Source organism: Scaptodrosophila lebanonensis, unplaced genomic scaffold (genome assembly GCF_003285725.1).
Source record: "Scaptodrosophila lebanonensis strain 11010-0011.00,11010-0021.00 unplaced genomic scaffold, SlebRS2 tig00000061-arrow-pilon, whole genome shotgun sequence".
Classification (NCBI taxonomy): Eukaryota; Metazoa; Arthropoda; class Insecta; order Diptera; family Drosophilidae; genus Scaptodrosophila; species Scaptodrosophila lebanonensis.
In genome coordinates this window covers 1530332-1554374 of record NW_022060554.1, presented here as the reverse complement: position 1 = coordinate 1554374, position 24043 = coordinate 1530332, and the positions used below count along the sequence as shown (strand labels likewise).

Sequence of the window (24043 nt, the reverse complement as noted above, 5' to 3'; positions counted from 1 at the left end):
ACATCACTTGCTCGTATATACCTCCCTCTTCCAATATTCAAGTTTATATGCAACATATAACTTGTATTAATGCAATTTCCACTCATCTCCGTGACAGAGATGCATTTATTGTGCTAGGTGATTTTAATTTGCCTAACATAGAATGGTCATTTTTCAATGAGTCCAATTATTTGGTACCCTCAGCAGAACATGAATTTTTGGATTGCCTGTTGGACCTTTCTTTGTTTCAAATTAATTCTATAACTAATCACCTTAGCAAAATGCTTGATCTCGTCTATGTCACTGTCCCTAGTAGCGCTGTAGTCTCTAGGTCTGTACCCCTGTCAGTGCCTGAAGATACTTACCACCCTACTTTAGAAATCTCCCTATCATTTTCAAATCACACCTTTATTCCTACACTTAATTCTAATAAAACACGTCGTTGCTTTCGCAAAGGAAATTTTTCTTTGCTTAACGAACTTATTTTAGCAACTAATTGGTCCTTTTTGTATAGTGCGGTTGATATCAACATAGCCGTCAAGTTCTTCTATGTCACTATTAATGCTTTTTTCGATGTCTGTATCCCAAATAGTGTCATATCGTCTGCGTCATCTAAACCTCCTTGGTTTTCACCAAGACTTTGAAATGTGAACTTTTCTGAACTTTTACAACCTTTTTAGACTTCTGCCAAGGTTCCATATATATAAAGACCCAAAAATGGGGAGCTATTAAGATGGCCGCCCTTCTAACCAGATTTGAATACCATCGAAAATGTTTGAACACGCCAATTGGATAATAAGGACAACAATATTCGCGAGTATCCTTACTTACCCAAGCCATCAAATTAGCTTGGAGCTGGATTTTGGTAACATTTTTTTTTCTAATTTCTATGCATCCCTTCCAACCCGAATGTGTACAGTTTTGGATAGGTGGCCTAACACACTACTTATAAAAAATAATTTTCAAAATATTATTAGAAGTCATTTGTATTTGTTTTTATAAATTTTGTTATTTTGTTTGCTGAAACTTGAGCATTTTAAAATATTAAATTCAATTTAATTTAATAAAAAACAAGTAAAAAAGCTAAAGTCGGGTGTCCCGACTTTGAAATACTCTGTACATATGTTTACAATAATTATAGAAAATAAAAAAAATTAAGAAAATAAAAAAAAATTCAATGATCGATTTTACCTTTCTCGGTATTCGAACTCACGTAAAGGGTGTATAATTGAACAGTGAGTGTATGTATGCCTATGCGCATCTATTCGTGTCTGTGTAAACATGTGTGCAGTCAACCAAAGCACCAGCATCCACAACAGACGCGGGCAGCGCTTGAGCAGCGCTGCAGCAGCAAATATATTTATGGCTATAACTTCTTGTTAAATCAGTCTATCATATTGAAACTTGGCATACGGACACATAATAACTAACTGGGGGTATTTGCAATTTTAGTTCGAAATTCCAAGAATTACGAGTTAGAAAAAATCGCAATTTGCATGGGAGAGGGGAAATTCCAAAATACCCATTTTCTGCGTATTCACATAAAGCATCTTGCACTTAAATTTGGTGTTCCTAGGTCTTATAGTCTCCGAGATATAGGCGATTATACGAATGAAAAATCGGGAAAACCTCCTTAGGGGGGAAAATCAAAAAAATAAAACAAACTCGTATAGAATACACACATAAGGCATCTTTGTGCAAAATTTGGTGTCTTTATCTCTTATAGTCTCTGAGATCTAGGTGATCATACGGACGGACAGACGGACAGACAGACAGACAGGGCTAAATCGACTCGTCTTGTCATGCTGATCAAGAATATATATACTTTGTGGGGTCTGCCACGCCTCCTTCTGCCTGTTACATTTTTCAGCTCGCTCAAACCTAATATACTCTTGTACATTTCATGTACAGCGTATAAAAATTAACTCTTAAGCATGTGCTTGATTTGGGAGTAGTGGGCGATAAAAAATATAAATAAGGGATGTGCATATTTGAGCCAGTTATTCTCTGGAAGCACTTTCCCAGAATATCGTGTCAAATTTTTGCCTAAACAACTTTATAAATAGAAACGAACATATAATTGATTTTCTTGTACGCTTAAGATTACTATTGCATTTATTTTAATCATAATGTTTTTTGCGCTGGTAAACCATAAAATAAAACTAGAACTCAGTTACTTTCACTGTGCTTTCTATGCTTAACATCAGCAGTTTTACTGCAACCTTGCAGCGGTTTCCATTTCATATGGGTTGTACATTTTCCTAAAGTATGATAATTATTAAAGCATTTTTCAAAACCACAATTTTTTAACATTACCCGAATCACTTTTTGTATTGTTGCATGCACACCGCTCATCATCTTTTAAAGCCCCTTTCCATGTATTTTCCAAAGTTTGCGTTGGTGATGCCTCACTTTCTACACTCTCTTCAATGGCAGGCATAAAACTATCTACCAAGCTAGTTTTATCCTGAGTACATGTGGGTGAGTATTTTTCTTCAGCTATGCGTGGCAACAGTTCGACAGTTGCAGGTGTTTGTGGTGAGATTGAAAGATTATTATGTTCTGTAGTAAGAGCTGCTACTGGTGCACTACCTGTGACAAGAGTTGTAGAAGTCCCCGTTGACTGTTTTTGACATTCGTCAACATTTGTGTGCGGCAGTAATTGACCTGAAGAATTTGTTGTAGCAGCTGCGGTTCGCCACGACCCCGCCACCACACGCTGATGCTTAGTAGTCGTTTGTTTTATTGGTGGCGAACAACATAATGGTGAGATTTTGGTCTCAGCGCTTCTAGGATGCAATCGATCTGGTGAAAGAGCACGACGCAAGAGAGGCGAGCTTGGCTCCGCGGACTTAGTACGAGCAAAACTGTTTTTTTTGCTACAGGTATTTACAACTGCCTGAGCAGAAGGGAGCGTACTTCCCGGACTATATGATTGCGTAGTATTTGAAGAGCCAGGGTGATGTCCAACTAATGGAAAGGCCAATGGTGAAGGTGACCTAGTGGGGGAAGACGGCAGCGGAGATGGCGACGGGGTGCGCGCCAGTGGTGACAAGGGTATGTGACCCACTGACTTTCGACGGTTAGTAAGAGAATTGGTGCTCGAACCGTGCAAGGTTTTAAGCCCACCTGTTGAGGTTGTATTTGATGTGTTGCTGCCAGCAGAGTGAAGTTTGTGCTTGAGCCCGTGTAGCGTAGAGGGTCGTTGATACAATTGTGGAACAACGGCTGTAGGCGAAACTAAGAGAAAAAAATACTAGTTATTGTATGTTATGTTATGTTACGCTAGCATTTTAAATGTTTTAAATATTAGGGTATTAAAGAGTTTAGTCCACCACTTTTAGCATACCTGTTGGTGTTCATCTATGACCCATATCGCCGAAGTTCATCTTACTGTCAATGTCACACGCACTTGACCGTATCATGAGCTACGCATGGGCCACGCATGTTCATATGAAGCCAACGCAGGTAGCTATTCTTAACTATTGTTAAGATAGTAGCCGCGCATGTGCATAGAACAACCACCAACCGGCTGCCACGTCTACCTAAACCGATGCTGAATATGCACGCACCGATACATCGACTGCATACAACATACAACAACCAGCGACGATATATTTTTGGACACTTGGATTAGAAAATAATTAGACCTACGCACATTCAAATTTTGTATATAAACCCTTGCATTTAAATTAATAAACATACAGAACAAAAATAACATTCGTTTGCAAATACCCCCAGTTAGTGATTATGTTTCCGTATGCCAAGTTTCACTATAATAGACCGATTTAACAAAAAGTTATAGTTATAAGTTATATATATATTTGCTGCCCAAGAGCTGCCCGCAGCTGTTATTGATGCTGGTGCTTTGGTTGACTGCAAACACACAGACACGAATAGACGCGCATAGACATTCTTACACTCACACAGACGCAATTGCTATGTAAATGTGCAATTATAAACCCTTTACATGAGTTCGAATACCGAGAGAGGTAAAATCGATCCAATTTTTTTTTTTTAATTTCTTAATTTTTTATATTTTCTATAATTATTGTAAACATATGTACAGAGTATTTCAAAGTCGGGACACCCGACTTTAGGTTTTTTACTTGTTTAAATTATTGTTATTATTATTTCAATATTTTTACGCTTTTTTTTAAATGAAAAGTTTGTGATATTAATATAATCACAATAACTATGTCTACAAATTAGCATTCACCGATTTGCGAAAAATAGAAATATGGTTTTTTAATTGGCGATAGAAACAAAAGCAGCACGACCAAAATATAATTTAAAGTTAGGAAATACTCTAATATTATTTCCAGCTTTTTGCACAAAGTCTTTTTTAAAACATTGTGCTATGTATGTAAGATAGTATATGTATCCAATGGTTTATTAATATTAAATGCTAACAATTTGTGAGTATTGCTATGTATATTCAAATGTGTGTCAAAAATTAACGACAGCTCGTTTAACAACTACTTGATAAACAATTACAGCTCGATGGTACAACTCTATATGTAGATCAATTCAACTATGTACGTGCGACTCACGACGATGCTACTTGACGACTGCCCCTACTCGCTGCTCTTGCTCTCCTCCTCGTTGCTGCCAGTCCTGCCAACCGGTGTACTCATAGATGCTAATGCCTCTATACCAGCGATGGGCACGTAGTGGCTCTTTGGGCTCCCAGGGCTCTTTCCGTTATGTTTTGGTAACTGGCGCCAGACGCACAAGCCAGACGCACAAGCAAAGTACCGATCAATAACAATACACAATAACAAAATACACGCAGTGTTGTCGCCTGCCAGACGCACAAGTAGAAGACCGAACTTACAAACCTATCGCGACAGAGTTTACAAAAACAAAATACATGCAGTGTTGTCGCCAGCCAGACGCACAAGTAGATCGATGCAATAACAAAATACACACAGTGTGTGTACTGATGATCGATTTGCAATATCCGCTGACGGTCACTTATGCACTGACATTTAAAGTGTATTGACAAATTATAAATTATAGTGTTTCAGTACAACTTTTATGATTTTCGTCAAGTTATTTACTTATAATCTTACTTATATTTGATTTAAAACTGAACAATGGCTAATGAAATTAATATTTCCGAGATTGAGACGCGGTATTTTTTTCGCTATTAAATGTGGGAGTACATCAGTGTGGTATGTTCAAAAAAAAATTATAATATTCGGCGGCACTATATTAATCACCATGAAAATGCATATGGCATGTTGAATGATAGAGAAAGGTTGGAACTTGTCGCTAAGCTAAAGCCAACGCTTTCCAAGGGTGTATTAAAAGAAGAACCTGATAACGAGAAAAATCTCTTACGAGCATCATTTGTTGTACGCTACAATCTTGCAAAAGCAAAAAAATCTCTACAGGACGGTGAGTTTATTAAAACCACGTCCATTGACATGCTGAAGTGCTTAGGTGCCAAAGGCATTGAACTAAGTGAATGTTCATAAATGTGATCAAAATTTTTTTCGGTGTACTTTTTTTTTCTAATTTTTTGCTCGCAGTTTTTGATGTTCTCATAACCCAAACGGTAGTTTTTGTTGTAGATGTTGTTGTATGACTCCCAAACTAAAATTTCGTGCCCACCGCTGCTCTATACCATATCACACTTATCCATCCTGACTATTCATCTGTCTCAGATGAATCAAGCTCCTCGTCATTAACTGCTGCATATGACCATAGTTTCATATTGTCCTCACTCGTGCACGTATTTATCGGACCTTCGTTTTGCGACATTTTTCTTACATTATGCGCCCCTTCCGTTTGACCTAGCCATTTTTTTTCCAGCTAAAAATTGTGTTCTTCGTATCGCCACCAAGTCACCAACTTGGTATCCATGTCCTTCTTTGCGTTTTTTTTGTCATGTTGCTTCTTGTAGGATTCTTGAGCATTTTCAATTGCAAGTCGAGCACTTTGCCGCAATTGTTGTCGATGCAAATCAAAATCGTTCTGCAACTCTTGCTCCAAAATCTGCTTTATTATCCAGCTTATTATTATTCATTTTAACTCCAAACAATAGCTCGAATGGAGTTTTTTGCGTAGATGTGTTAACGTGCGAGTTTATGGCTTTCTGTACATTCGTGACAAACATATACCATATAGCAGGATTATCGGCTAACAACTTGGCTATAATGGATAAGACTGTACGGCTGACTCTCTCAACCGTGGATACCGACTAAGACAATCTACGTGGTTGAGCCTTTCACCTGGTCTATACTCTGTTTCAAGCTCGAACTCCTGCAAGTATTTAATCCACTGCGCCACATCTCGAGGTATCTTCAGTTTGTTTAAACGCGACACAATCTGTTACCAGCTTAAATGGCCTGCCCAGCAAGTAACGTCTAAATTATTTGACTGTGCTTTCGTGCTTTCTTTATTGAAACGCAGTGTACTTTTTGCTCTGCTCCTCGATGGCCACATGGAAAAATCCGTTCTCCAGATCCGTGACAAAAAATACTTCGACCTTTGCAGCTTCTCCAATATATCATCAATCAGGGGTACCGGAAAGCAATCTTTCAGCACCATGGAGTTTAATTTACGAAAATCCTTTTTGCTCACCAACTCCAGCCGACTTGCGAAGTTTGATGAGGACTCTCGCTCTCGCTCTTCAACTCTGCACCGCTGATTTTGCTAAAGATGTTTTTCTTCATGATGGTAAGATTTGCTCCAGTCCTGTTGACCAAACACTCCACCAGATCGGTAAATATAACTTTTTTCATGCGCTTAGTGCTGTTTACAACGTTTATGGCGGCATCTACCATAGGGAAATTTTTCGAAATGTGTCCGTTCTGCTTGCAACGAAAACACTTCGCCTGATCTTTGCAATCTTTACGCATATGATCGGACGACCCACAATTAAAACAACCTCTCTTTTTTCCAATGTTTTCTGTACTTACACTTGTTTTTTTTATCGACTTTATACGATTTTTCTGCATCTACCACTCGTTCGTATATTTCATACAGGCTTTCTAACTCTTTGAATGTTTTACAGTTATACAGGTTGTATTTAAAATCGCTTTTCAAATTAAGTCCATCAATTATGTATCGAATCACCGACGCGTAGTGTCCACATTACCGAGCGAAGCAATTTTTTTCATTTGCAAAATATATTCTTTGAATGTCTCTTCTTTCCGTTTTTTACGTCCACGCAACTCATGAATATACGCATGAATATCGTCGCTGCAAACTGATTATCGATCAAACTCCTTTCCCAATATGGCGCGCAATTCCTCATAATTATAAATAACAGCAGACTCCATAAGCCTGTGCGTTTATTTCGAAATTATTAAACTAAGCTACTACCGTCAAAGTCTGGTATTATTGTTGTAAAGCTCTCCGCACTAATTTTCGGCTCATTTTGTTTAACGATAGTAATTGAATTACTTGTTGCAATATTTCAATATTTTGCATAATTTTTTCTGCATTGTCGCGTTCCCTCTTCTTTTAATCTTCGCACATCTCGACTAATCTTTTTGATGCTTGCATTAGCTCCCGTTTCGCTGGTATTATCTCTGTACTCCTCTTTGTTGCTTGTGTATTATATGTTGGTCCCACTCCCACCACCAAGCTACGCGTCTGTACCTTGGCACCAGAAATCCGTGCGTCTTTTGAATTCCCAACGGGTTTTGTTACTGCCTGTACCGTAGCGTTTGTTCTATCCATCAACTTTTCAAGGCCAGTGCGTTTGACTCTATTGTACTCTCTTCTTAAGCAACTCCACTTATGCAAATTATTTGGACACAACTTTTTAGCACCTTATTTTATTTTTATAGCCTGTACCCAAAGGGTGAAAGGCTATACTAGTTTTGTGCGCATGTATGTAACACACAGAAGGAGGCGTGGCAGACCCCACAAAGTATATATATTCTTGATCAGGATGAGAAGACGAGTCGATATAGCCATGTCCGTCTGTCCGTCTGTCCGTCTGTCTGTATGAGCGCAAGGATCTCAGTAAGTACAAGAGCTAGGATAACCAAAATTGGTATCAAGGTTCCTATAAGCCCTAGGCAGAACGAGTTTGTTTATTTTTTCTGATACACCCCCCCACTCCCCCGCAATTTGTATTTTTTCTTATAACTTCCGTAATTCTCGGAATTTAAAAATCAATTTTAGTAGGTACATCCAGTTAGTACTAATGTGTCCGTGTGCCAAATTTCATCATGATAGGTCAATTCTGAAGAAAGTTATAGCCATAAGTAAAATCTCTGCTCATGCGCTGCCTGCAGCTCTGTCGGCAGCGCTGCCCGCAGCTGTTGTTGTTGTTGCTGCTTTGGTTCAACTTTGTGCTGCATACATACACGCATATAAACACGCATAGGTACGTGATGTAAATGTATGCTGTTTAAACTGAACATAAACATGTATTCTAATTTAATTTAATTAATTATTTTAATTAATTAATTCATTCATTTTTTTTAATAATTTAATTTTTTTTAATTTTTTTTCTTTTTAATTTTTCCTTTTTGTGGAGAGTACAGGCTATTTTACTGTCGGGCTTGCTCGACTGTAGCGTTCTATCTTGTTTTTATTTTATTTACACGCACTAATACCAATAGTCTATTAGCACGGACGAGCCCCCAAATATATATAGGATATGTATTCCAATGGTTTATTAAAATTAAATGCTAACAATTTGTGAGTATTGCTATGTATATTCAAATGTGTGTCAACTATTAACGACAGCTCGTTTAACAACTACTTGATAAACAATTACAACTCGACGGGACAACTCTATATGTAGATCAATTCAACTATGTACGTGCGACTCACGACGATGCTACTTGACGACTGCCCCTACTCGCTGCTCTTGCTTTCCTCCTTGTTGCTGCCAGTCCTGCCAACCGGTGTCACTCATAGATGCTAATGCCTCTATACCATCTCACATGTATATATATGTATTTTATTGCTGACAAAAACAAGGGATTTGGAGCGCATATCCAAAAAATAACAATGTTAAAGTTAGCCACATTGGCATAAAATAAATTAATATTTTACGAAAAATTATATTATGTACATAAATCAGTCCTTAAAATTGGACTACCATATACATATGTATACAAGCATAAATTAAATACCGACATTGTGCTAATATTAGATTTACAAAGAAAAATTTGTCTATCCATTCACCGTGCATACGGATTTTTATAGACAATTACGTGATCGTGACGGGCCGAAAAACGCCGACACATGTCCATCTCTAGCATCTCAGCTAATCGCATATTTACAAGCGATTTGCCGTTTGTGTTAAACGGTTGCGTTAGCTAACAACGCTACAAATGTATTCTGAAGAAGGAGACATTAAGCGTTAAGCTTGTTCCGTGAATGTATTCTTGCGATTTACAAAAGCAGAAACACGCCTTTTACACTCACAACGTTCATATTCAAAGAAGTAAAAAAGTTAAAGTCGGATGTCCCTACTTTGAAATACTCTGTACATATGTTTAGAATAATTATAGAAATTAAAACAAGAAAGGAATGCTAAAGTTGAGCATGCTCAACTTTAAAACACCCTGTACCACCCCACAAAAAATTTAATTAATTAATTAAATTAAATATAAAATATTCCATACATACATTTACATCAGAACCGTGTCTATGCGTGTTTGTGTACTTGTACATATGTATGTGTGCATTAAATATTTATGTCAAAGCAGCAACAAATATATAGTAGCTGCGGACAGCGGTTGGGCTTGGTTATATGGCTATAACTTACTTTCTAATCAACCTATCATAATGAAACTGCAACAGTTGGTATACGGATATATAATCACTAACAAAATGTGACTACCAAATTTTAGTTCAAAATTCCAGAATTACGGGAGTTATAGAAAATCGCGAATAGGGGGCGCATCTGGAAAAATGAACAAACTCGTCATTTCTCGGGCTCAGGAGAATCTGGATACCAAGTTAGCTTATTCTTAGACTCTCTGAGATCCTTGCGTTCATACAGACAGACGGACATTGCTATATCGACTCGGCTTGTCATCCTGATCAAGAATATATATACTTTGTGGGGTCTTCATTCATTTTTTTTAATAATTTAATTTTTTTTAATTTTTTTTCTTTTTAATTTTTCCTTTTTGTGGAGAGTACAGGCTATTTTACTGTCGGGCTTGCTCGACTGTAGCGTTCTATCTTGTTTTTATTTTATTTACACGCACTAATACCAATAGTCTATTAGCACGGACGAGCCCCCAAATATATATAGGATATGTATTCCAATGGTTTATTAAAATTAAATGCTAACAATTTGTGAGTATTGCTATGTATATTCAAATGTGTGTCAACTATTAACGACAGCTCGTTTAACAACTACTTGATAAACAATTACAACTCGACGGGACAACTCTATATGTAGATCAATTCAACTATGTACGTGCGACTCACGACGATGCTACTTGACGACTGCCCCTACTCGCTGCTCTTGCTTTCCTCCTTGTTGCTGCCAGTCCTGCCAACCGGTGTCACTCATAGATGCTAATGCCTCTATACCATCTCACATGTATATATATGTATTTTATTGCTGACAAAAACAAGGGATTTGGAGCGCATATCCAAAAAATAACAATGTTAAAGTTAGCCACATTGGCATAAAATAAATTAATATTTTACGAAAAATTATATTATGTACATAAATCAGTCCTTAAAATTGGACTACCATATACATATGTATACAAGCATAAATTAAATACCGACATTGTGCTAATATTAGATTTACAAAGAAAAATTTGTCTATCCATTCACCGTGCATACGGATTTTTATAGACAATTACGTGATCGTGACGGGCCGAAAAACGCCGACACATGTCCATCTCTAGCATCTCAGCTAATCGCATATTTACAAGCGATTTGCCGTTTGTGTTAAACGGTTGCGTTAGCTAACAACGCTACAAATGTATTCTGAAGAAGGAGACATTAAGCGTTAAGCTTGTTCCGTGAATGTATTCTTGCGATTTACAAAAGCAGAAACACGCCTTTTACACTCACAACGTTCATATTCAAAGAAGTAAAAAAGTTAAAGTCGGATGTCCCTACTTTGAAATACTCTGTACATATGTTTAGAATAATTATAGAAATTAAAACAAGAAAGGAATGCTAAAGTTGAGCATGCTCAACTTTAAAACACCCTGTACCACCCCACAAAAAATTTAATTAATTAATTAAATTAAATATAAAATATTCCATACATACATTTACATCAGAACCGTGTCTATGCGTGTTTGTGTACTTGTACATATGTATGTGTGCATTAAATATTTATGTCAAAGCAGCAACAAATATATAGTAGCTGCGGACAGCGGTTGGGCTTGGTTATATGGCTATAACTTACTTTCTAATCAACCTATCATAATGAAACTGCAACAGTTGGTATACGGATATATAATCACTAACAAAATGTGACTACCAAATTTTAGTTCAAAATTCCAGAATTACGGGAGTTATAGAAAATCGCGAATAGGGGGCGCATCTGGAAAAATGAACAAACTCGTCATTTCTCGGGCTCAGGAGAATCTGGATACCAAGTTAGCTTATTCTTAGACTCTCTGAGATCCTTGCGTTCATACAGACAGACGGACATTGCTATATCGACTCGGCTTGTCATCCTGATCAAGAATATATATACTTTGTGGGGTCTGCCACGCCTCTTTCTGTGTGTTCCATGTACACTCGCACAAAACTAAGGCTCAGTTCCGCTTTTCGGGAATAACTTGACCACGTGTGCAGCGTGCTGAGGAATTTTGGACGAGTTGCACTTATAAATGTGGACTGTATGTATGTCGTTGTTAAATTTTACAGTGCTTAATTCTAGAAACTACTAGCCCTCAATGTAACAATGTATTTTGTGTAGATACATGTTTTGTATGCATGTATGTACATATATATATGTATATAAAATAGTTTGTATAATATATCTGATTTTTCAACCCATTTTTTGCATTGTTGCTTTATTGGTGCACGAAAAAAATTGTATGTATTTATGTACATACATATGTATATGTATGTAAGTAAGTAAGGTCTGCGAAATAAGTCACCTTATCAACATATTTTTCTTAATTAAAACAAAAATCTTCGATATTTTAAAATGATTGTAATATTTCCTTAAACTTTCTAAAATGACAGTTTAAATTCAGTTTAGTAATATTTAAGAAATTATAAGAAACTTTTTTAAAAATTAAATGAAAATTTTTCCGAACGAAATAATTGAACTGATCAAATTCAAAAAACTATATTTTTATCTCGATATACTTGTGTTTTTAGCGTTAATTGTTTAGATATGTCCTCCATTACTATTAATTACTCTTAACATGCGATCTGGCATTGAACTAACCAAGTTTTGAAGAAGTGATCCGTCCAATTTGGCCCACTCTGTTACGATTGCTTCTTTTAATTCTTTCAAGGATCTAAATTGTCTGCCATGCATGTAAACCTTACTGGAAAGGATTCCCCAAAGGTTCTCTATGGGATTAAGATCTGGACTTTTTGCAGGCCACATCAAAAGTGGTATTTTTTTATCCTCAAAAAATTGTTTTGTGCGTTTTGAGACATGGATTGGAGCATTGTCCTGCTGGAATGTCCAATAATCTCAGGTTTTCGTCCAATAGCTCTACATAGTTTTCGGAGTTCATTTTATGTGAGACAAAGCATATAGGACTCTTTCCAGCAAAGCAAAATGCAGCCCACACCATTAGCGATCCTCCTTGAAAATTGCGCGACACTTTCATTTGTTTGGGGGTCCTGAGGTCACGATAATAATATTGATACCCATCTGGTCCATCTAAATTAAATTTTTTTTCATCATTGAAAATAATTTTTTTCCACTACAGGTCCCAAAACTTTGCATCTCTGCAAAGTGCATGCGGGCAACTTTGTGCCGAGGAAGTAGTTCACATTTGACGGTTTTTTTTTCATATGAAATGAATTGATCGGCTCGTAAAATTTGTTGCACGCGACGTTTTGACACTGAGAGATCCAGTTCCTGACAAATTTCGCCTGCGCTCAGGTTTTATTTGAGTGCTAACCATTTTATTCTCCACTTATGCGATTTTGTACAAATGGCGGGCGACCGGAGCGTGGCTTTTTTCCGTGGTGTTCGGGGTCTTTCAAAAACTTTTGTATAGTAAAAAAGCTCCTTTGTATTTTGGAAGCAATTTCACGTAAGGGCATTCCAGTTTCTCGATATGCTAATATTTTAGCTCTTTCTTTATCAGATAGGTAACGGCTTTGATGCATTTCTACTAAAATTATGGTTAATTATAATCTGATCTAATATTCTAAGCCTGGATTAAAGTCAAAACTCACTTATTTAATTTTTTTAATTATAAATCCCAAAATTTTGATGAAAATGGCCCTTGAATGCACTGGTACAATGGCAAAAACTGGTTTGATCAGCTCAATTATTTCGTTGTGTAAAGAATAGAAATAGCGGTAGTAATAACGGATTTCTGCTTCTCCTTACTGAGAATTAGATGAAAGCAAACTATGCAAAAAATGAAGTGGAAAACATAAATGGCAAATCTGTGGCATTACGTTATAAGCATGATAAGGTGACTTATTTCGCAGACCTTATGTGCAATAAACGCACAGCCCAAATGGTAAGCGTTAAGAAGATGTCAAAGTGAGCACCAAGAAGTGGTTTTAGAAAATTAGAAATCTGATTAACTATAAACTTGGTTTATTTACTCTGAGAAAGAATACAAGATAAACTACGTTGTATTTTTGTACATTTTAATTAAAAAGTAGAAGAAATAATTACGATACATATATGTACATATGTATATACACATGAGTGTATCCGTATCATACTATATACATAAATAGACATACAAACCATTTGTTCTGTTTTTTTTTTTAAAGCCCTGTCTACTTTGGAACACTCCTTGTACATATATATATATATATGTGCATATAACCATACATAGTATTTATTGTACTTTATGTCCTAGCTCTCGAACCGTACCAAAGTAATTAGCTATTTGAGAAATGAACTCTTTAGAAACTTTAGAGAGTGTCGGAAAAGAAATATCATATGGTAAATTAAAGTATAATTGTAAGCACAAATACGAAGCCAGCTAAGACGGGCAAGACCTGCTAGTAAAATATATAATTGTAGTACCATATAACTGTGTATTAATTAAACAAACTTGGCGAAAATTGTGTGTCGCCGCTTGAGCGTGTCTGTTTGTTAGCGAAAATGAGAATGGTCATAAACTGCCATTTGACCAGGGAAACAAAATGTATGTACATTTTTGCAATTTCTGAATTCAATTTCAAATGCTAATTATACTCTGTGCATGAAATGTACAGGTATGATATTTTGCGTTTTTTGTTATTTATTGTCGCTGCATTTGTAAAAAACGTATTTCTATATTTTGAAAATCGTTGAATGTCAATTTGTAGATATAGTTATTGTTCTTGCCTTAAATTTTAAATTTTTTTTAAATTTAAATTTTAAGCCTTTCTCTTGCGCTCTCTATAGCGTCCTTTACTGCGCTCTCTATGGCGCTCTCCTTTGTACATACGTTCCTATGCTGGTCCGCGTGTCATTTGTTATACCCTGTACCCGTAGGGTAAAAAGGGTATATTAGGTTTTTGCAAAGTATGTAACATGCAGAAGGAAGCATCTCCGTCAGTCCGCCTGTCCGTCTGGATGAAGGCAAGGATCTCAGAAACTATAAAAGCTGGAACAACCAAAGTTGGTATCCAGATTCTCCTAGGTCCGAGAAAGGACGAGTTTATTTTTTTTTTTTTAATTTTCCCCCCCTTCCCCCGCTACAGAATATACATAATAGCGTATACATAATTATCTGCTGTTGTTTAAAATTCAATTCGGTCAATTCTAAGAAAAGTTATTAGCGAAAAAAATTCTCGCCAGTACAACCCCCCCCCCCCCCCCCCCCAAACTGCAGCAACAAGTTCGCTCTTCTTCTTCCTTTTTTTGCTGCTGCTATAGGCGCATATAACTCAGTGACGGAAGTTTACCTGGGTACAGGGTATTACACTGTCGGGCTTGCTCGACTGTAGCGTTCTCTCTTGTTTTTTTAATAGAAAGCAGTTTCGTTTGTTTATCGCTGTCAGAAAAGTGTATCATATCATGTCTTGTCTTCTGGCCCAAGATAATTAAAGTACGCGTTGATGAAACCACGCTCTCTTCTATAATTATCTGGTTTCGGAAATAATTTACTGGTTTATAAGTGGATTCAATAGTATATGTATGGTGGCCAAATCAGATGGTGCATTTTCTTCTAAGGCATGCAAATTCTGCCGCGATAAGGCGCCAGAAACAAAGTTTTCTTTCCGTGGTTTATACAAGATTTGAGCATAGTGCTCATCAATAAAAGCTTTCTATATTTTAATTTTCGGGTTTGGGCTCCTATCTGAGACTGCGAATGTAAGTGGCTGATGGTCGCCATATAGGTAGTTTCTAAGGGCTTTTAATGTCCACACTATAGCAAGTAACTCACGCTCAAAGTAATAGGTTTCCCATCTTGAGACAGAACTGCCCCTAGGCCAACGGATGAAGCATCAATTGAAATGGTTTAATATGGATCTAATATGGAACAATGTCTGTTGAAATCTGCTGATTGCTGATTATAATACCGCCTCTACAGACCTCGAATTCAAGATACTCTACATTTTCTTAAAAAAAAGTATGACTTCTCAACCCTCATATTTGCATAATAGCATGAAAAAAAAAAAACTTCCCAATTTGTTCTCTAAAAAATACTGGGTGTGTTTTTCATGCCAAAAGTAAGTCTGCAAAATGTATACTTCTCGTTCCCTACAGAGAAGGCAGTTTTTTCTCTATCCTTATCCGCAAGTAATATTTTATGAAATCCCGATTTGAATTCTTTTTGAATGTACTGAGAAACTTCTATGCCTTCTATTTGTGTAAAGTTGACGTCCGTGCATTTCAAAATTGGTTAATTTCGGATCCGGACTCAGTTTTGAAAATTTAATTTTTTAAATCCAACATGGCACTTATGCGATTTAGTAGGTCAAGTCCTATTATTCCAACAAATGTTGTCAGATTAGGGAGTAAAAATAATGTAGCTGTGGTGTTGAAAAGGTGCATGAAACACTTTTACTGGATAGAGTTAAAGCCATTAAGTGACTTAAATAAGAAATGATTATTTACTGCAATTACATTTTATAGCTCTGTAAGTGGTTTTATATAGCTCTTTGAAGCACCCGTGTCATTAAGTAATTTAATTGTCCTACCTGCTATCGCTCGATCTACAAACGGTAGCTGGGAGCTTATGTCTAAATGACGGCTTCTTCCTTTGTAGCTTCTGTGAGCTTTCTCCCCAAGGCTTTTTGCATAGTTATTTGCAAATTGGAAACGCTCATTATTTGACTCAACTTCCTGAGCTGATGGCAGGTCTTTGGGACGTGCCGAAAAAAGGACTTTCTGGTGCCTGAAATAAATACTCTCAATGCATCTTTTCTATATTTTTCGTTAAGGGATGCTGCCACTTTTTTAAATTAAAAAACGAAGCTGTTTCTAATTGGAAGAAAGGGCAAAAAAAGTCGAAAAGGAAAAAACAAAAAAAAAAACAAGATAGAACGCTACAGTCGAGCAATCCCGACAGTAAAATAGCCTGTACTCTCCACAAAAAGGAAAAATTAAAAAAAAAAAAAATTTTAAAAATTAAATTATTAAAAAAAATGAATGAATTAATTAATTAAATTAATTAATGAAATTAAATTAGAATACATGTTTATGTTCAGTTTAAACAGCATACATTTACATCACGTACCTATGCGTGTTTATATGCGTGTATGTATGCAGCACAAAGTTGAACAAAAGCAGCAACAACAACAACAGCTGCGGGCAGCGCTGCCGACAGAGCTGCAGGCAGCGCATGAGCAGCGATTTTACTTATGGCTATAACTTTCTTCAGAATTGACCTATCATGATGAAATTTGGCACACGGACACATTAGTACTAACTGGACTGTACCTACCAAAATTGATTTCAAAATTCCGAGAATTACGGAAGTTATAATAAAAAATACAAATTGCGGGGGAGTGGGGGGGTGTATCAGAAAAAATAAACAAACTCGTTCTGCCTAGGGCTTATAGGAACCTTGATATTAATTTTGGTTATCCTAGCTCTTGTACTTACTGAGATCCTTGCGCTCATACAGACAGACGGACATGGCTATATCGACTCGTCTTCTCATCCTGATCAATAATATATATACTTTGTGGGGTCTGCCACGCCTCCTTCTGTGTGTTAAATACATACGCACAAAACTAGTATAGCCTTTCACCCTTTGGGTACAGGCTATAAAAAGTTGTACGGTGATATTTACAATAACTAATTAAGTTCTGCGAGGTTCGCATTCGTACGACATAGTCGTAACAATCATGCGTAAATAATTATTATGCAATTGGTAGTCAAAGCAGCATAGTCGGGCAAACTGACCTATTTTATTAAAACACATATTATATATGTGGATAACGACCCACATAAGAATGGTTAATAGCTGATCGTCAGCTGTGTGTGTTTTTATTTATTCAATTTTGGTTTTTTTAATCGTGATAAATGGAATAAAGTCGTGTAACAATATACACAATTTTTAATGTTCACACCGTGTTTAATCAATACCGTGTAAAAACTGTTTTTTATAGTTTTTATGTGACTGGTGACAAAAGTAAAAAAAGCGGGGAAAAAGCCAAACAAATTTCTGAAAAATCCAGCATTCTCGCTTCCCGCAATTCCCAATTTTTTCCCGCAACAGGCCTTACAAACCAGCCAGATTTGACGGGAAAAAAGCGAAATTGGCAGCCCTGGATGCAGCCAAGGTGCCATCGTACGTTATTTATGAGGACCGTAAGCTTCCGCTCGATCTCCTTGTAGTATTGTGTTATTGTCAAGTTTCCCTGACGCAAAGTCGACCACCCTTGTTCGATTAAGTAAACAGGGCGTGTATACGTAAAGTCAAGTCTGTTAACGAGTGGTTTAAAGTTTAGTGGTGTATCGTAGGAAGACAGCACCATATTGGCAGGGCTGTTTCTCGTTAAGGCTCACATGCATTTTTTTTGATTATCTGACTCTGACTTTGCCGTTGTAACCCTTCAGTATTTCTGTCAATCAGACAGAAACAGACTACGACGTAGTTATTGCCAATGCAATGATGACCGAGCTGTAAGTACAGTCACTAAGTTGGAATATAGGCTGCTACGTATAGCAATATCGGCTCATCAGACCAATTCCACTAATGTAACAATAAGAACATTGAAGTAGTTTCCATATCTCAATATGAGATTATGATTAGTTCACTTCTTTTAAAATCAATTCCAGTTGGCATGCGCATGATGCGCATGCGACAGTGATTGAGTAAAACGTTCAACTAACTGTGTTTTGTGAGTACATAAAAGTCGAAGTCGACGCATTAGAGAAAGAGCCAAAGTTGTCCAAAGTTGGAAGTGGGGATAAGATAAAACGAGACGGTAAGGAAACAAAACCACGCGGGCAGCAGGCAATGCAACGGTCATATGCTGTCGAACAGAAGAAAAAGGGAAACAATGCAATTTTGCAAACGTACGAATCACGACACAAAGGAGTGTAGGCCTTGAGCTGCGTAAAAAGATATTGCTAAGTAAGTGAAGCTGTTTCAGGTGCGCTAAATCATACGGCAAGATTTTGTATAATACAGCATTTAAAATATTCAATTTGTAGTGGGCGGCACATTATAGCTATGTGCGATGGCGACGCTCAGCACAGTGGTGCAGCACGTAAACAATAAAATTTATTTGGAAACAGCCAAGTGGAGTGCGTGATGGAACCTTTTGCAAAACATTTAAAGTTGCCGATCGTAGGCATGGAAAGAACTAGAAACGTCGCAATCGGCCAAACTGGCAATCAATCACGAGCCACGCAATTAAAACGCGCAAAAATATATGTAAAGAGTCATTACTAGTGTGAAACAATCGAGATTTATCCAACTTCAAGGCCAAGGAAAAGCTTTTTCTATTATTAATTTGTTGGTCTAGACCAGCGGTGGGCACGTAGTGGCTCTTTGGGCTCCCAGGGCTCTTTCCGTTATGTTTTGGTAACTGGCGACAGCCAGACGCACAAGCAAAGTACCGATCTCGAGCAAACTTACAATAACAAAATACACGCAGTGTTGTCGCCAGCCAGACGCACAAGTAGATCGATGCAATAACAAAATACACACAGTGTGTGTACTGATGATCGATTTGCAATACCCGCTGACGGTCACTTATGCACTGACATTCAAAGTGTATTGACAAATTATAAATTATAGTGTTTCAGTAAAACTTTTATGATTTTCGTCAAGTTATTTACTTATAATCTTACTTATATTTGATTTAAAACTGAACAATGGCTAATGAAATTAATATTTCCGAGATTGAGACGCGGTATTTTTTTGCCAGCACTTATGTGTGCGAAGGTGCATTTTCAAACATTAAATATATTAAAAATGTTTATAGGAATAAATTAAGTGACATAAATTTATCAGATTTAATACGAATTGCTTTAAGTGAAGAGGAAATAGACTTCGAAAAATTATTAAATGAATGTTCATAAATGTGATCAAAATTTTTTTCGGTGTACTTTTTTTTCCTAATTTTTTGCTCGCAGTTTATGATGTCTCATAACCCAAACGGTAGTTTTTGTTGTAGATGTTGTTGTAGGACTCCCAAACTAAAATTTCGTGCCCACCGCTGGTCTAGACAACTACTGGAAACTTAATAACAATAATCGAGATATTAGCAGAAAATTTTTTTGTAGTAGAGACTTTCTTTGGATGGACAACACAAGGTCATTATGGTGAAGGTCAAGTCGAAATATGGGGCACTTTAAATATTCTGGAGCATCGCGAAACATTTGATATTGAATAATTTTTGAATTTGGAGAGTATTGTTTTACTCCGAACCACAAGCTGCTCTACAGGGAGCCGACATACACAAAGAGCAACAAAACGTAAAGTATTGCGGGTTTGTTCAGAATTTATGATTTAGGATTGGGCATTATCAGTCCATTTACAATAAACATAAAAATTGTACTTCAAACAAGTAGAGAAGCTAAAGACTGGTGTCCCGACCTTGAAATACTCTATACATATGTGTAGAATAATTATGCGTGTATGAGCGTGTCTCGTATGTCTCGTGTGCCTGTACAAAGCAGTAACAACAACAACAGCTGCGGGCACTGCTTGGACATCTCTATATAAATAAAATAGTTTGTCCTGACTGACTGATTGGCAATCAACGCAAACGGTAAGAGATAGGGCAATAAATGCGCAATAATTCTTAGAATAGTAAATGGAAAAGATAAAATGCTCTTAAAACATAGGAAGCCTGCCACAACCTGAACTTGAACTTTGTAGGTCTATATTTCGCCATTGTAAATAGGTAAAGCTTTGAACTCTTTAATTTAATAAAATTTTAATATTCCTCTTTAATATAAGAAGTAAAGAACAAATTATAGTTAACTTTTAATTTTTCAGTCATTGTGGACTTTTCTGTGGAAATGCTCATATTCTTGATCAGCATGACGAGAGAAATCGATCTAGACAAGTCCGTCCGTCTGTCTGGATGTACGGGAGGAACTCAAAAACTATAAAAGCTAGAATAACAAAAGTTGGTATGTCCAAATTTCAAAAGGTACATAAACCAAACTTTGCAATCTATTAACAGTCATCTACTTTAGTTTAAAATGTTATCCAATTCTGTCAATTCTAAGAAAAGTTATTAGCGAAACAAATTCTTTTCAGTACATTATTATGGCGCACTATTTCGCCTTCAAATGGAACTGAGTTAGATTTGTTGAGGTTTTTTTTATTAATCACATATTTTAATTTTTTGATCCCCCTTTGGATAAAGCAGCGTACGTCCTTGACGGACTACGCATTCCCGGTTCTCTACGTAGGTTAAAACAGTGAAGAGAAACAAAACAAAACCCATGCATGCATATGTACATACATATGTATATATATGTATGTAAAAAAAAGTGTTCTATGGTTTTAAATCATAATCGAAATTTTTAAAACGAAAAGCAACAACGGCAAGTCATTCGCACGCTCTTATTCTTTCGTTCCCATTTTTTGATCATCTACGCCTGTTAATTGCAAAGGCAAAATGCCAAAAGTTTACAGTTACTGTCGCAAAGCAACGACTGAGTAAGCGATAGTAAAGCAGAAACCGAATAACGGAGCTACGCATATTCTGCTTCGCATTGCAGGCAGATGTATGTATGTATGTATGATTTGTTCTTATTGATGATCAGCGCACAGCCCAAACGGCAAAAGCTAGGAAGCTGAAATTTTGATTCAAGTATCTTCTCATAGAATCCATCATAGTGTATGTAGGTGCGCACTAAGAAAGGAAAACGATAGTAACTGATAAGGGGAAAACATATGGGTAGGTCATGCACACACAAAATAAATACAATTTGAAACATTATATTCAGTCGCGTTAAGACGGGCAATACCTGCTAGTATACCTCAGTAAAATAATTATATGTGTCTTATATTTTTGTAAGTTTAAAAAAGTACTCGTGCAAGTAAAAAAATTTTAGGTTTGCAGTTTTATTGCTTTTAGTAATGGAAAACAAAAAATAAGAAAAAATTTAAAGAAATCGTATTTCAATACATATAAAACTTAATGTAAACTTTTTCTTCATTATAAATAATTATATAAATGAATTAAATTCGATATAATTAAGTGAAATTAATAACTAATAGGCTTTCCACTATTCATTATTACCGAACTTAAGCGAAATGTCATGGAGTTAATCAATGATTTTAAGTGGGATAGGTCAATTTTTGCCCATTCTTGCTCTATGGCCAATTTAAGCTCTTTTGCTGTCTCAAACTGCCGGCAATTTTTGAACACTTCAGCGGATAGAATACCCCAGAGATCCTCAATTGGATTAAGGTCCGGACTCATAGCTGGCCACTTTAAAACTGGAATATTTTTCTCGTTAAAATATTCGGTGGACAGCTTGGCACTATGTATTGGAGCATTATCCTGTTGAAAGGTCCACTCATCGCCGTATAACTGGCCGCCAAACTCCACTAACTCGTCGTCCAATAGGTCAAGATACATTTTGGCATTCATCCTTGTGGATATAAAACACATTGGACTCTTTCCTTTGTAGCAAAACGCAGCCCATACCATAACCGTCCCACCACGCGTATAACAGGTGCGTCGATCCTGTCGCGTATCGCGCCAATATTTTTTGCAACTATCAGGACCGTCCAGATAAAACTTTTTTTATCACTGAAAATGACATTCCTCCTCCCAGAATTGGTATCTGTGTGCGAACTCAATACGAGCCTTCATATGGCGAGGTAAAAGCTTAGGTTTAGATACCATGGTAGTATGTTTAAGACTCGGATTTTCATGGAATATTTGAATAATTCTACTCCTTGTTACATTGAGTCCCAATTGAGGCTTAATCTGCTCATTAAATCCACGGATGCAAGTCGCTGGATTTGACGCTTGCATCGGGTATCAATATCAGTTTTCCGTCCGCTGCGTGGTGTTGTTTTATATTCACTCGGATTTTTGAGGAAATTACTAATAGTATTTTTATGACGATTGAGTTTTTTTGCAATTTGAACATTTTTGGAACCGCTTTCATGCATTCCAATGAATTATCCTTGCTCTTACTCCGAAAGGCTACTTCCACGCGGCAATTTGCACAATCTAATACACCAATATTTAGGCAAATGCATTTTATAACATACATATATGTAAATTTGGAATAAAATTCTTGTAATTAAACCTTTTAAAACCAATTAATGAAGCGGAGCAGCGAGCGAATTGTAAAAGACACATATAAATATTTATAACCAAATACTAAAGGCACGGGTACTTTTTCAGCTAACGGTAAACCAAATATGCAGAGAACAAGGAAATGATAGTTGTGTATACATAAGAAGAGATAAACAAAACAGACTGCATTCTCAAAAATAAAGTGCCGTTACCTAATACGCAGCACCTAATACAGCAAAAATAGTTTGTCACATATCATATCATATCATTCATATACGATCTTATTTGTGCCCATCTTATTTGTTAGTTCTGTTAGAAAAACATGTCCTGAAATTAATGTTAGGTTACTAAATTTATTTATAATTTGTAAATTGCGTGTGCTATTAATAGGTAAAAGATTCTTACTATGCACACTAATATAAGCAGATCCACAGCGAATAGTAAAACTCTTATCAAGGTTCTTGCAAAGCAAAAAAACGGTTTACAAATATGCCATATAAATGCACAAAGTCTTTGCAACAAAATTCAAGAGTTTAGGTATTTGTTTGTAAAGTCCAATGTTGATGTTATATGTGTGTCGGAAACGTGGTTTGTCTCTCAACTGAGTGATGTCTTAGTTGCATGTGATGGCTATGATCTTTATCGATCCGATCGAGAAGGCCATGCAGGAGGGGTTGCTATATATATTGCCAAAAAAACTAAAATCAAAAGTAATAAGCAAACAACCCATTGGGAGTACGATTGAGTACCTGTTCCTCGAAGTCTGTGGTAATGGAAGCTCAACAGGTATGCTAATTGGCTGTCTTTATAGACCTAATCGTTCCATAGATTACTCAGAAGCCATTGATACGATTACGACATTGTCGTTAAGATATGAAGACATAGTCATAACTGGAGACCTTAATAGCAATATGCTAACTGATCGGCACCTCGCCTATGAAATGTCTTCACTGGGCTTAAATCTTGTCAATTCGTCTATGCCAACCCATTTCTCCAACACGATTAATACGTTACTTGACGTTTTTTTTGTTAGTGATACTAATAAGATTCTCGTATATGACCAAATTGACGTACCAGCATTTTCTAAGCATGATTTAATTTACTTGACGTATGAATTTAACTCACATCTGACTGACCAAATCGTATACTTAAGGGACTTAAGGAGCATTAATCTTGGACTACTGTGTAGTGAAATTGACCTATGTAATTGGAACTCAATATATTTACTGACGGACGTAAACTCTCAATTAAGACAACTGTCCATTTACATTGACGCATT

General features: G+C 36.5%; 1 protein-coding gene across 5 annotated transcripts in view; it reads right to left on the bottom strand.

The window, feature by feature from the left end:
• Positions 1-2059: 2059 nt before the first annotated feature.
• Positions 2060-24043, bottom strand: part of LOC115624514 (microtubule-associated serine/threonine-protein kinase 3) — a 38297-nt gene continuing 16313 nt past the window's right edge. For 3 of the 5 annotated variants that reach the window (XM_030519227.1, XM_030519226.1, XM_030519228.1), the window contains 2 exons: positions 2296-3219; positions 2060-2240 (listed from right to left, as the gene is read on the bottom strand). In XM_030519227.1, the coding sequence (XP_030375087.1) occupies positions 2149-2240; positions 2296-3219 (1016 nt within the window). In that variant the 3' untranslated portion in view covers positions 2060-2148. Of the gene's footprint in view, positions 2241-2295; positions 3220-24043 lie in introns of those variants that run through there. The other 2 variants (XM_030519229.1, XM_030519230.1) reach the window with 2 other exon arrangements.